This window comes from Tachysurus vachellii, chromosome 3 (genome assembly GCF_030014155.1).
Source record: "Tachysurus vachellii isolate PV-2020 chromosome 3, HZAU_Pvac_v1, whole genome shotgun sequence".
NCBI classification, from domain to species: Eukaryota; Metazoa; Chordata; class Actinopteri; order Siluriformes; family Bagridae; genus Tachysurus; species Tachysurus vachellii.
The window spans coordinates 26,922,599-26,935,423 of record NC_083462.1 but is presented as its reverse complement, the minus strand read 5'-3'; the positions used below and the strand labels follow the sequence as shown (position 1 = coordinate 26,935,423).

At 37.9% G+C, this 12,825-nt stretch overlaps 1 protein-coding gene across 4 annotated transcripts in view; it reads right to left on the bottom strand.

Annotated features, from left to right (window-relative positions):
* Nucleotides 1-65: 65 nt before the first annotated feature.
* Nucleotides 66-12,825, bottom strand: part of daam1b (dishevelled associated activator of morphogenesis 1b) — a 68,245-nt gene continuing 55,485 nt past the window's right edge. For 3 of the 4 annotated variants that reach the window (XM_060866525.1, XM_060866524.1, XM_060866526.1), the window contains exons 16-26: nucleotides 12,786-12,815; nucleotides 12,482-12,579; nucleotides 9,916-10,000; nucleotides 9,621-9,727; nucleotides 7,537-7,625; nucleotides 6,814-6,982; nucleotides 6,538-6,645; nucleotides 5,138-5,198; nucleotides 4,873-5,004; nucleotides 1,777-1,947; nucleotides 66-1,528 (exon numbers count right to left, since the gene is read on the bottom strand). In XM_060866525.1, coding sequence (XP_060722508.1) covers nucleotides 1,316-1,528; nucleotides 1,777-1,947; nucleotides 4,873-5,004; nucleotides 5,138-5,198; nucleotides 6,538-6,645; nucleotides 6,814-6,982; nucleotides 7,537-7,625; nucleotides 9,621-9,727; nucleotides 9,916-10,000; nucleotides 12,482-12,579; nucleotides 12,786-12,815 — 1,263 coding nt within the window. In that variant the 3' untranslated portion in view covers nucleotides 66-1,315. The remainder of the gene's footprint in view (nucleotides 1,529-1,776; nucleotides 1,948-4,872; nucleotides 5,005-5,137; nucleotides 5,199-6,537; nucleotides 6,646-6,813; nucleotides 6,983-7,536; nucleotides 7,626-9,620; nucleotides 9,728-9,915; nucleotides 10,001-12,481; nucleotides 12,580-12,785; nucleotides 12,816-12,825) is intronic. The other variant, XM_060866527.1, reaches the window with a different exon arrangement.

Here is a 12,825-nt window from a genome sequence, read left to right as displayed (position 1 = left end):
CATTGCACACTGTTTAGGCACTAGTGTGTTGCCCATTTTGGAAAACATTAATACAACAGAAACTATTACATTTTTTCCATTTATTCTCCTTTAAGCGCCATCTTACAATGGAATTTTTTTTTTTTAAATTACAAACATAGTTCAATGTCAGCATATCACATTGTCACAACATACACTGTGGATAAAAATACTGGAATATATCCAGTGATGAAGGAAGAGCTGAGGGAGAGTCTCTTGCATTGATTTACTTACTGGTATGTTCTTTTAAATAAGTTTACAGATTTCACATGACCATCTGCAAAGTGTCTTGAAGAAAGATCCAACATAAATGCATAGAATTTGCACAAAAGGAGCATCCACAGTGTTTGAAACGACGTGGGCTTGGGCCAACTCCTTATCTAAATCTTCTCTTTAAAAATGTTCTTCAGCCAGCCTGTGTCTGATATCCAATACAATTCTCAATAACCATGTAATAAACAACCTACACAACCCATACCCCTGGTTACTGTTATTAGTATTCAATAAAAGCTCACTATATAAAAAAATGGTCCTTAATAATAAAAGGAAAAAGCATCGCCATTTAAAGCTGTTTAGTGTTTAACCTTTTTAGGTCTGTTTTCTGATCTGAGATTTTTTTTTTATCTTGGAGGAGGTTATGTTGCCTGTGGATTAACCGTTTTAGGTCTTTATTTTTTTAGTACTAGTCTTAATCTCCGGGTAACAGGTCCAGACACATGTAGACAATTTCTATCCTGCATGCCATGCCTCAATTTAAGGAATAAGCCAATGAGTAACTCTTGCAGTTTTTTTTTTCTTTTATAGTAAAGATGTAAGATTGGCCTTCTTGTGAGTGATGAACGGTTTCTGCAGTGGAAATCCAAAGATAGCTGTTCCCATGTTTTGTGTTCTTCCTACGTCAAATCCAGATTTGACTAGCAATTTTTTTCTTGTCTTGCAAGTCTGAAATCTTAGTGCACCAGCACCAAGGTGAAAACTCAATTTCCCCAAAGAAAGAATATCTTGGCAGCCATAAGTCCTTAGATATTATAAACATATCGTTCCAATTTATACACACTACACCTTTTCAGTCCTTAGAGTCAAAAGGAGCAAAGTGTATGGGCAGAAATCTTCAAGCCAATAATTCCTCTTTCCATAAACTTTTAAAGATGTGTTGCAAATGAGTGCTCTCCAAGTATCCTCCACGGTGAGGCAGTATTGTCCAGTGAAGGAACAAAACCGTTCTGGATAACACAGATGAAGAAATGGGCTTTAGGTGAGAAGGTTAAGTATTGCGTGTGGCCAAAGCAGCCCCATCTCAGAAGTTGAGTTTAGTGATGGGACGCTCTCTGCCTGTGTCTGTGGTTTGGCTGTTAATACGTTTGCGGTTCCGCTTCATCTTGGACAGGTCTTTGTCAAACACTTCACCGGAGCGTAGTGCTGACACCAGGTCATCAAACTCGCCCCCGTTGTCTTCTCCGTTCTCTTTGGCCTTCCGAGCTTTTCTTTCTTTCTCCCGCTGCTCCTTTAGCTGCAAGACAGGAACAAGAGCAGAGCGGATTTTAAAACAGGTTTTACATGTACTGTATAAAAGGGAGTTCAGCCCTTTCAATCACATAAAGGCGTCATGAGCAAGACAAGAGAGCAAGCTTATAACTGTGATGATAGTACCTGAAGTAACCAGATTTAATTCTATATTTTCACAAGACTCCTATGATTTTACTATTCCTGCTTTCATGTTGTTGAGACCTCTGAATATGAGCAGGACGAGTTCCTCACCTGTGCCTCCATGCGTGCCCGGCGCTCTTCCTCCTCTTTGCGTCGTCGCATGTTCTCGTTCTCCTGTCGAGCCTCTGTGAACGCTTGCAGGAACTGGTCGAAGATGCCGAAGAACTCGTCCGGTTGCATCTTCCCAGCATCTTCACCAAAGTGCTTCACCGCTTTATCAAACTGTAGAATATGAAAACAAGATGATGCTCTGGACATGCTCTAGATCTCATGACTGATCTATTCAGACACTTGCGAGTTAACAGAAAGAAAAATTATGTCGATTTAGTCTCAATTCATCAAATAAATAAATAAATAAATGTTTACACTGACATTTTAGTGCAATTCTGCCCTAAACAAATGACACTAGTGACGTAGAACAGGAGAAAAACAAACTAAAGTGGAGATGACAGAACAGAGGAACAATCAGCAGGGGTCTAATGTACACGTGCTAAATAATTCCTGTCGCACACAGCTGGTGTTCACGTACCGGTAGTCTTTTTAAGCTCAAATTTTTACTAGCGGATTAAAAACCCAGGGAAAGGTATGAGGAAAGGGAGACGGGGACACCGACATGGCATCAGTGTAACCTCATGCTGCCTCTCCACAGGGGAGGAGGCCAAGTCTTCCCACAATGCCTTTGATGTGCCTTTATCGCAGCCATATGTGTCTAACCTTCTCTAAAGCAGCATGCGTCCGAGCCAAAGAATATCACATGGTTTTGTTTCATTCCCTCCCTCACGAACTCTCTCCTCTTATCTTAATATCACTTTCAGTAGACAGGAGGCCCAGGTTGAGGTACAGTACAGGTTGACTGCAAATGCCTCCATTATACAAATTTTAGAAGGAAGTTAATAAGGAACCTCCAGACACTTACCTCAATGGAAATTTTATTTTATTGATATAAAATTATTATTATTATTATTAATTATTTTACTTCAGTCTGAGACACCCCCCCCTTATTTTTATTATTTTTTTTTTTTTTACTTCTGTTGGAATAATCTTTTCACAGAATTTTTTTTTAATTAAATGACTTCTTTTTTTGGAACATTTCTCTCAATAAAGATATACATTTCTATAGAAAGATGGAATGTGACAAAGAAATTCAGTGCACAATCTCGACACAAAGAGACACAAATTCCACATTTTTGGTCTTTGCGAAGAAGAGTTAAGTAAATTACAGTGACAAAAAGAATTCAGTTACGTTTAGAAGTTCCTCATATGAACAGCATACTACAACAAGACCAAAGCAGTTAATAGACATCAAGAAGAAATGAGGTGAATATTCAGGTTATTCAGTATATACTATTAATCTGATAGCTGTTACTGCTAAACTTTACAGGACAGAGAAAAGTATAGTTGCCATCCATCTTTGGATCTAAATTGAGGACATTATGCCATTGTATCCATAAAATATTACCAAATAAAACATGAGAGAATGAGATGTTAGCAGCAATAACTCGAGATAACTGTGCTTTTAAACAACAGATGAGACATGTACTGTATAATGGATTCAGATATATTGTGTATTCTGCTGATATGCTGCCAAAATAATTTAAAGTGCACATAAAATTAATGAAAAAAAAAAAATTAAAAAATCACGAGCTCAGCTTGGAAGGCTATGGAAGTCCTAAGAGGCCATGCATTATTATATTATTTTCTTCCTTGTTTGGTCATGATCATGACTTAATTTTCTCATGACCTCTGTATGTACCCCATTGTTTATGTGCAATTAATTATTAAAACATCAAGCCTTTCTCATAAGTACTGTTCATTGTTTTGTATTAATTTATTGTTCTGTGATGTACAAGCACGCTTTCCTCTTTCAGCTCTATTAACGCTAAATACCTACGTCATTATACGTGCAGCTAGTTTTACTGTGCTTTCAGAATCAACGGCTGGATTAACTGATGGCGGTCGTTGTTAACCCGGGCCTCGACCGATCCGGTATGAAATTCGTACTGACAATTCGCATGGTTAGACTTGGCAATGTTTTATGCCGGATGCCCTTCCTGACGCAACCCTCTCTCAGTAGGGTCACTATATTGTTTTCGACGATAAAGATGCCTCCTTCTTATGGGTCGTACATTTATGTGGAAGTTGTCAATCACATGCATCCCTGATCAAAGTAAAAGCGCATGCGATCATCCATGATGCTGCTTTAATGCGCTTTTGCTGCCGCTAGAACACGTTCTTACGCAGAGATTATAAGAAAATTAAGTCGTCATCACGACAAAACAAGAGAGAAAAAGTGTAATAATGCATGTGCTCTTCGGACGTCCGTAGAAAGCTGATTACAAAGGATACACGTTTATTGTGAATGTGCTCACTTTCTAACTGACACCATTAATGTTTGTATAATGTACTAAAAGGTGATTGGCACAGGGAGAGTCTCATCAATCGTGATTTTCACGACTCAGGTCAAATATGTGCTCATTATCAAGCTAATAGTGAGCCTGCTAATGTTTATTAATAAACAAAAATAGGACTAGCAATTAGGGTGGAGGAGTGTCTTCAGCTTGCATCATAATATTTCATACACATGGCATTTTAAACGACTGGACAGTATACAGATGTTTCTAGACCACTGTTCTTGAACATTTAACAATTTATTATTTCATATAGATACTTTTCTTGTTTAAAATGATGTTCAGGGATACTGGAGATGCTGTCAACTAATTATCAGCTGTAAAAATTTGTTCAGACTCACAGCTTGGTAATGAAACTACTACAGAGGAATAGATTTACAGACTGACTTATTGTCAGTCTGTAAATCTATTCCTCTGTAGTTATTTAGAGATATTTTGCCTGCTGTGTCTGAGGATTACTGACTGCGTATTATTACTTCCTTCAGCACAGATGTATCACTTAAAGCAAGGTGTGTGTCCTGTTAGGGTTCTATGTCCTGTCAAGCCTCCAGGGGTTGAGAAGAGTGCCAGGGTCATTCCATAGGAAGTGCTCACAGCAAAAGGGCAGAGGTGAGCTCCTGCACTCAGCAGGCAGAAGTGCAGCCTGTTTCTACAGCTGGCCTCAGAAGGAAGCACACGGAGCTCTGCATCACCTCTCAATCAACACCACATACATACACACGCATGTACACACACTCACCAGTTCCTTGGATTCATTAAGGGAGTCTTCTACATCAGAAAAGCTGAAGCTGGCGAGTGTAACAAACTGGCTGACCACAGGCACAAACTTATCTCCCACCTCCTGTGGACGCTTTTTCTGGAATTCCAGCTCCTGTACATGATAAACAGATCAGAGAAATGTTCTCAAACATGTTTATGGGCGAGTAAATAGGATCAAGAAACAGATGTGGATGTAAATTTTTGGTAGATAACAAAACACATGGTAACCATTGATCAGTGCTTACGTTTTCCACATTCTTCAAGCCACTGCGCAGGTTGTTGATTTCCTTTTCCAACTCCGTCATACTACAGATGATGAAAAAAATAATAATAAAGGATCCATGTTATTAGAAGTCTATACTGTACAATATTCTAAGCAAATAAAAACCCAAATTTAGCAACAGAATGCCTTGCTTTAATGCAGAGGAGTTAAGACTTCTACAGCCAGCGAGAACTTCAAAAAATTCTGAAGGTTTCTGAACTTTCCAGCTGCATGACCTAAAATGGCTATTATTGTGTTTGGGCATCTTTTTATGAATAGTGTAAAATAACACAGTAGATTACAAGCTCATATTTATTAACCTTGTTGTGAGTTCGATCCCAGGTCCACCAAGCTGCCACTGTTGGGCCCCTGAGCAAGGCCCTTAACCCTCAATTGCTCAGTTGTATCAAATAATGAGATAATGTAAGTCGCTCTGGATACAAGGGCGTCTGCCCAATGCTGGAAATGTAAATGTAAATTCTTTCAACCTAATTCTAATTTATTTTTTTCAAGTCTACAGTGACGCTGAAGCCTGACTGACCACAGGAGCGATCAATGATGACTTTCCTCTGTCACTGTTGCATTTTAGTAGAAATACAATACAAATACAGATAGCCAGATGTGAGAATGAGGCAATGAGAGTCACTTAGAACATAGACTGACACGAGTGTGTGAGAACAGTGTCATCATCTCTTGAACAATGGCCTGAAGTAAAGTGATACAGAGAGGCACTGAATGATCTGCGCTCTCTCTCTCTAGTTTCTGAAATGAGATCAAGCGTAGGCAGTCTTGTGACCACTCTACTCAAGTAGCATGCATTATCACATTAGTCACCCTGGCTCCACAGTTTAGAGCTCTACTGATGACTGAATAGCTTTTTCTCACACTGGCTTTCATTTGAGCTACACTGAGAACTCATTCGCATTGAAGCATGAAGTCCAAAAGAGTTAAGACAGCTGCTAGGATGGAGCTTTTCAAAGTTTTCTGGATACAGTTCAAGTTCTAACTCATAAGGATCATATGTCCAATAGCTAGGATTTAGTCTTAATCCCTGTTCAACCTGTGGAGTTTTTGACCAGGAAGCCTTTCCGTTCTCTGCCTGTCCTGGTGGCCGTGACTTTGCATTATTCCAGCGCTGCTAAACCTCTCTCTCGAGAGCACTTTCACATTTCAGCGCCTTCGTGAGCCGAGGCCAGGGCCTCATTTCCTCACAAAATAAATTTGTTTCACTCTGCATATGTGAGCGCTGGGTAGATATGAGTCTGGTTAAAGGAAGGCAGGGAGACCATAGAAAACCATTTCCGAAATCCATTTATTGTGTGTACGCCTACAAGGGTTATAAATCTCAGCTCAGCACTGTAACCCATCTGTGTTTAGACCTACTTGACTTTAGCGGCTTCTGGCACGTTCTGGAGGTCCTCTTGGAATGGCATGACTTTTGGGTACTTCTTCTCTAGGATGGTGATCAGGTAGTGTAAAAGAGTGATGTTCCTATAGAACATGGAGTTAAGGACCTTTAGAATATCACACAATGACAAGCAATGTTCATGCTGATATCATGGATTAAGTACAACACATTACACACCTCTGAGAAATATGTTAGAAATGTTTGTCAATTAGATTCCAAACACTGATTAAAACCAGTCAAAGGTCTCTTACTTGTCAATGCTAGACTTGGTATCAGCTATCTTGTTGAGCGATGACACTTTAAAACCATAAGCATTTCCTCTCTGACCCTTGTTCATGTAGTTTCCAAATGCCAGAACAACCTCGAGGAGCTGCTTAAGTTTTTGGCTCTGCAGCACTTCTTTACAGGCTTTAATTAAAGCTGGAGATCAAAACACTCATTTAGTGCACTGGACAAGCTTTAGACAGTAAAAAAAATGCAAAGACAAACTATTACTGTGTGTTTCTTACTGTTGAAATTTCTGTGAAACAATTTCTGTTATTCTATTCCCTCAACAAGAACTTCCTTTAAGTTAATAAGTTAAAATGTCCTCTGTTGTGAAGACTCTCATTAAACATAAAACAAAAACAGAAACTTACAGCATTACATGATACATGATTTACACGTGACGGTCTAGTGATTAGATATATTAGACCAAGAAACAAACTGAACGTAAATGTCTTTACCAACTACATGCTTTTATATGGAACCAATAAAATGAATTTAATGATTAATCCTGATCACTTCAAATAATCTCGATCTGCTAAAATACTCGATGAGGCGGATATATAATAGTTGTGTAAACGCGGTGCATGCACACATACAATGAGCACATTAACCAAGTGATATTATGCTTCTGTTTATCATAAAATCGTATCTTATCATAAAAACTTTAAAATGGATCGAAATATGAGTATGAAGAGAGGAACACAAACCTTCGACTTTGGGCTTTATTTCTGCAATTCTCTCTGCAAACTTCTTCTTGAAGTACAGAGACTGTAACCTTTGCTGGTAATGGTTTATTCTGGGAAAAATTAAAAGTAAATAAAAATGAGAAGAAAAGAAGCAGAATCATTTAAAGTGACCAAAACTAATATACATCAATATCATTTAATTCATCCTTCATTAAATCAGTCGGCATAAAAACGAATAAATTCAGTGATGTACATTATTTAATTACGAACTGTTATAAACCGGTATTGATGGGTAGATGTGTGGATTTATTGATTAAATATTGTATTCATTAATTAAAATATTTTTATTTGAGATACTCTTTTCATGATATAATAAGAGGACCATAAAATGGCACAAGCCCTTATTTGATAGCAAAGACAGAGGAAAACTCGTTCTCGTGCAAGGACTTGACTGATGATTACAGGAAAAGCAAACAGATCGTGACCCTGAGCGGTGAACGTAGCACCCTAGTGTTGCATTCGCCACTTGTGTGTAGGGTGCAGGGATGTCACCCTGGCAACTATAATTAAACACTACAAGACTGCAGGATTTGGTCAGGAAAACTCTGCTTTTTTCCTAGCTGGAGGTCACAACTGTCTTTCTCACGCATAGGCCACACATACACAAAGTGGAAAGCATATAAACTGTATTTTTACTGTGGCCTCATTAAAAAAAAGAAAAAAGCCTTTTTCCTAGACACCTGCTTAAGATTTGTTGGCTTCACTTCATGCAGTCAGAATGCAAGACAATGTAATTTGGACACAAAGAGTTACAACAAATATGAATGCTAAACACTCTCCTGAGACCAGATTCAGACACACAGGATTGATTCCCTTTGTTTTACCGTTCCAGGAGTGAGAATTCACAGATGAGTGAGGTTCTTAGATTAATACAAGGTGCTATAAAGTCACGGGTGGCCGTCATGGATGAGAAATGCTCTTTTGTCGTGGCTGGATTCATATACAGCAACACAGTGAGCCAACATCATGAAATTTACTATGAAGTAGTGTGAGCTGAACAGCATGACAGCAGTTCAGCGCCAAATCGAAACTTTTGCCATGTTAAATGTGAGAGGATTTAGAACGTAGGCCTCAGGGATAGACCTAAGAAGACCCAACCCATTCTCCAAAAGAGAAACACTTCATTACTGCATTATTCATCTTTACATATAGTATCATCTGTAGTAATAGTACTGAATTAGTAATTACTAGCAAATTACTATTCACAAATTATTTTTAGACTAATATTATTAATATTATTAATGAATCACAAAAAGTATCAACTTAAGGAAAGAACAAAACCATTTTATAGGAATAAATGTTAAAGCATAAAGAATTATTTCATAGAATATAAACAAAAAAATATTATCTAAAGGTTATAACATTTACTAATAAGCATAATGAATTATTTACTGGGGACAATGATTTCATTGATAGTAATTATGAATTATGGCACATAATAAATGTTAAATAAAAATAGTATTTACTAATGAGTATACTGATTAAGCTATTATTACCAAACTACTATAAGGGAACGATTGTTTTTCTTTTTATTAGCTCCTGTCATTTATTAATCCCCTGAACATCTTTAAACGTCATAGTCTTGTGTTGCTCTTTTTTATTTAGTCTTGCAGTTCATTTCGATTCAAAATCTGTACTGGATGTGTTAACTTCCATCATGCCTCATTTCCATTGGCTTATTGGCTCTCAGCCGAGGATATGATTAAGTGATGAGCAAGAGTTGACTAACTCAGGCTATGCATTAATGGTCCAATTAAAAGCATGTTAGAACTTGGAGGACCTTTGTGAGACTTTGCTTTACCTAAGAACATTGCTTAGAAACCATTGTTACACTAATAAAGGATGCAATCTAGCTAGAAAATGCCATAAAGCAGTAAATGCTCGCATTGCAAATGTGTCCTGTGTTTCAGTAATCAGCTTTAATATTTAATCATTAACATGTGGGTTGTGTTGTTTGAGACAATTTCGGCTCTGCTTTTCAAGGCCAATGTTAATATCCACATCACTGTACCATGGACAACAGTTAACTGTAGTATCTTTCCCACCTGCTCATCTCATAGAGAAAACGATCTGCTTTGGCCATCCGGTCCAGTTCATGTTTGTGTTCCTCCAGCAGATCCACATCACTCTTCTCTGGGATAAACTTCAACATCTGCAGGATAGAAAACCTCCAAAATGAGTAAACCTCACCCCAACCACCCCTACTGGCTGCATTAGTTGTAGTCTAGAGTGAATTATTATTTATTGAAGAAGTACAAAACTGTTTCTACAAAAGAGGTCTCTTTCAACCAGAACATCTCTTTAAATCTTTTTACAATTGTTATTTTTCATGGTAAGTACCTGCTCTAGCATGTCCTTAGGCAGATCTTCATGTTCGTCCATAGTCATGATAGCCCTCTTCATTTCCTCATTGGAAAGTTTCAAGCTGGAGAAAGCAACAAGAAACAGAAACCAGGCAGAAATGAATTAATCACTGATAATGAAGTCATGATAAAGCCAAGTAAGTGTCAGTGTGTTAAGTACAGATTTGAGTCTAGACCATTCAAGTCCTGTTGTTACTTGTCCAAAACCAACACATGCCCCAGTGGCATAAGGCAATGATGCATGTTTTTTGTTTTTTTTTAATCATAAGGCAACCTTAAGCATTTGTTCCAACCACAACTTCAATTCCCAGAACAATTTTCAGTTCATGTTTGGAGCAAAATAATTTAAAAAAAGGTATCAAATTTCCCTTAGGTGAGTTCACATCATATAGAATGAAATAAATGTTCATAATTATAGTTTGGCATTGGTACTGCATTAGAACTCTCGCTTGATTACCCACATTAACCACAATTAAACCCGTGGAGCTATGCTACTAGTATACATACAGAATTCTGATGACTTTCTCTTTATTTGAACTACCTGCATTGAAGATTAAAGCAAGATGATGTGACGAAATGGCTCCATGCTATCACAACAGTATGGAGGAAAGTATATAAGGCCAGTCCTGCTGGACTACACAGTGTACAGTCAGCGTGAGGAGTGCTGCTGTTATTGGGTTAGCTTCATGTGTGAATGTGCCAAACACAACAGGTGTCTGACAGGCCTGAGATCTGGATTGGAGAGCATTCTCAGTTGCTCTGCCAAAGAGAGAGAAAGAGGAAAGTGGGAAACCACCAACAGGACACGGAACACCTCCAGGTCGTGATTTTTACCACAGCACTGTTTAATTCTCTGATCTGACGGTATTGATTGTTTTGATACAACAGCAGCTCTGACAGTAGTTCTAGCTGCAAGGCAAATCACAGACTTGTAATAAAGCTTGTTCTAATATGTTATCCATTATAAAGAAACAGCTAATTCCCTATGGCAGACGTTCCACATAATCAAAGTCTAATAATAAGCAGAGTGAGAAAAGTGCTGTTATTTATCTAATCAAAATGATATCTTATCACTGACACGGTGATCTTCTAGAAGAAATAGTTACCTTAAATAAAATAAAGAGTAAAGTCTGCATCACATCTTCACACTTGTTTATCTTCTCTCCCTTTCATAATGTGCAGAATAACAGCATGAACGCGATCAGACGTATACTCCACGTATAATCCCACTTTCTACTGGTGCAATCAAATCAATCTCTCTCATTTGTGTAAAATCTCTCCTTGATGTGGCATTCTGTTCTCCCTTAAAAAAACTCAAGTGGAAATGCTAAGTGTCATTTTGGTTTGTTTCATGTCATTTGACTCAGACATACTTAAACACACTCATGAGAGTAAACCTCCTGCTTCCAGATGAAGCCAAACCACATTCAATTAGTGAGCTTTCATAAATCTGAGAGCAACTGTTACACTTTCATGACTTTAGTTTCTCACACCACAAGCCACTTCTGAGTGACATCCAGATGCATTATGCTTGAAAAATAATGACTGATCATAATGTGTTAAACCACTTACGGCTCTGATCCAACATATCCAAATATCCATAATAGAGCATAAAGCGGAGAAAGTAATCCCAGACCTGTACTCTTGCTCTGAGAAAGTAGACTCGTTTAGCTGAAGCCTACGTGTAAATCACTCTGAGGCAACTCTGTAAAACTTTGAACGAAACCAGCTCATTCTCATGATCCAGTCTCACCTATAAAAATGCATCAAAGGGTAGAAGAAGAAACGAGATCTGCTCTTAAATTCTAACAAAAGAAGCAAAATAAATGTGCTGCACCTTCACACAGCTTTTATCCACATGTGCCTTTCTTGTCATATTTAGTTGCTTGCTGACGTTTACTTACAATTACAAATGAAATCACGAGGTAATGCTGAGAGCTGAGACGTACAGTATATGAATCCTTTTCAGTTTTCATGGTCGAACAGCTGTTCAAGGTCTTCTTTTAAATGACCAAGGCCTTTAATACATTAACTTTAGGTAGTCAATCTGTGTGTGTGTTATTCTTATGAAACCACATAAGACAGTCTGTGTGATTATGATAGCTATAAAAAAAATTATATTACAGTAGCTGCAGGGGAACTGAATGTTAGCCAATATAAATCCTCATCAAAAGCTCAAATATCACTCCCTGGCAGAAACTAGCATGTTGTCAAGTCTATTAAATGATGTCTCCATGTGAACAAGGTGAGAAAAATATAAATACAGAATTTCTTGATGCTGAGGTCAGTTTCCATTTCGTTTAGCAGTTTAAAAACGGTTAAGAAAACACCCCTGTATCAGTAAAGGAACTGGCAAAGTCCTTCTTCAACAGGAAATAACACCGCAGAGGCGAGGTGTTTCCATGGAACCATAAAAGAGACACAATCAAATCAAGTGTGAGTTTTACATATACAGGATATGACCTCATGTCTGGAAGTCAGAAGGGTCCCGAGACACGGAATTGTGAGTTAAACCTGGAGCCAAGGCTAAAAGCATCACTCACCGTGAGAGCAGGATATTGCAGTTTTGTGCCCGTCGGCCATCTATGACAGAGAGCTCTTTCACTTTCTTTGAGCTCAGAGTGTCGTCCTCGGCCTCTTTCTGCAGTAATAACGTCATATATATATATTAGACATTATCCATAACACGCAACACTTACTTGTTTTGCACAACAATACAACTCAACTTCAGATGCTAAGAGATGGCTGTTAATCATAATGCATTAATTTATGCTTTTAGTAGGATTTCAAGCACCGATCAAGTAACATTTAAAGAAAATCAATTGATTTATTTGGAGTTACACATACCTGTTTGCTGTTATTGATCATAAAGAAGTCCTAAAACGCA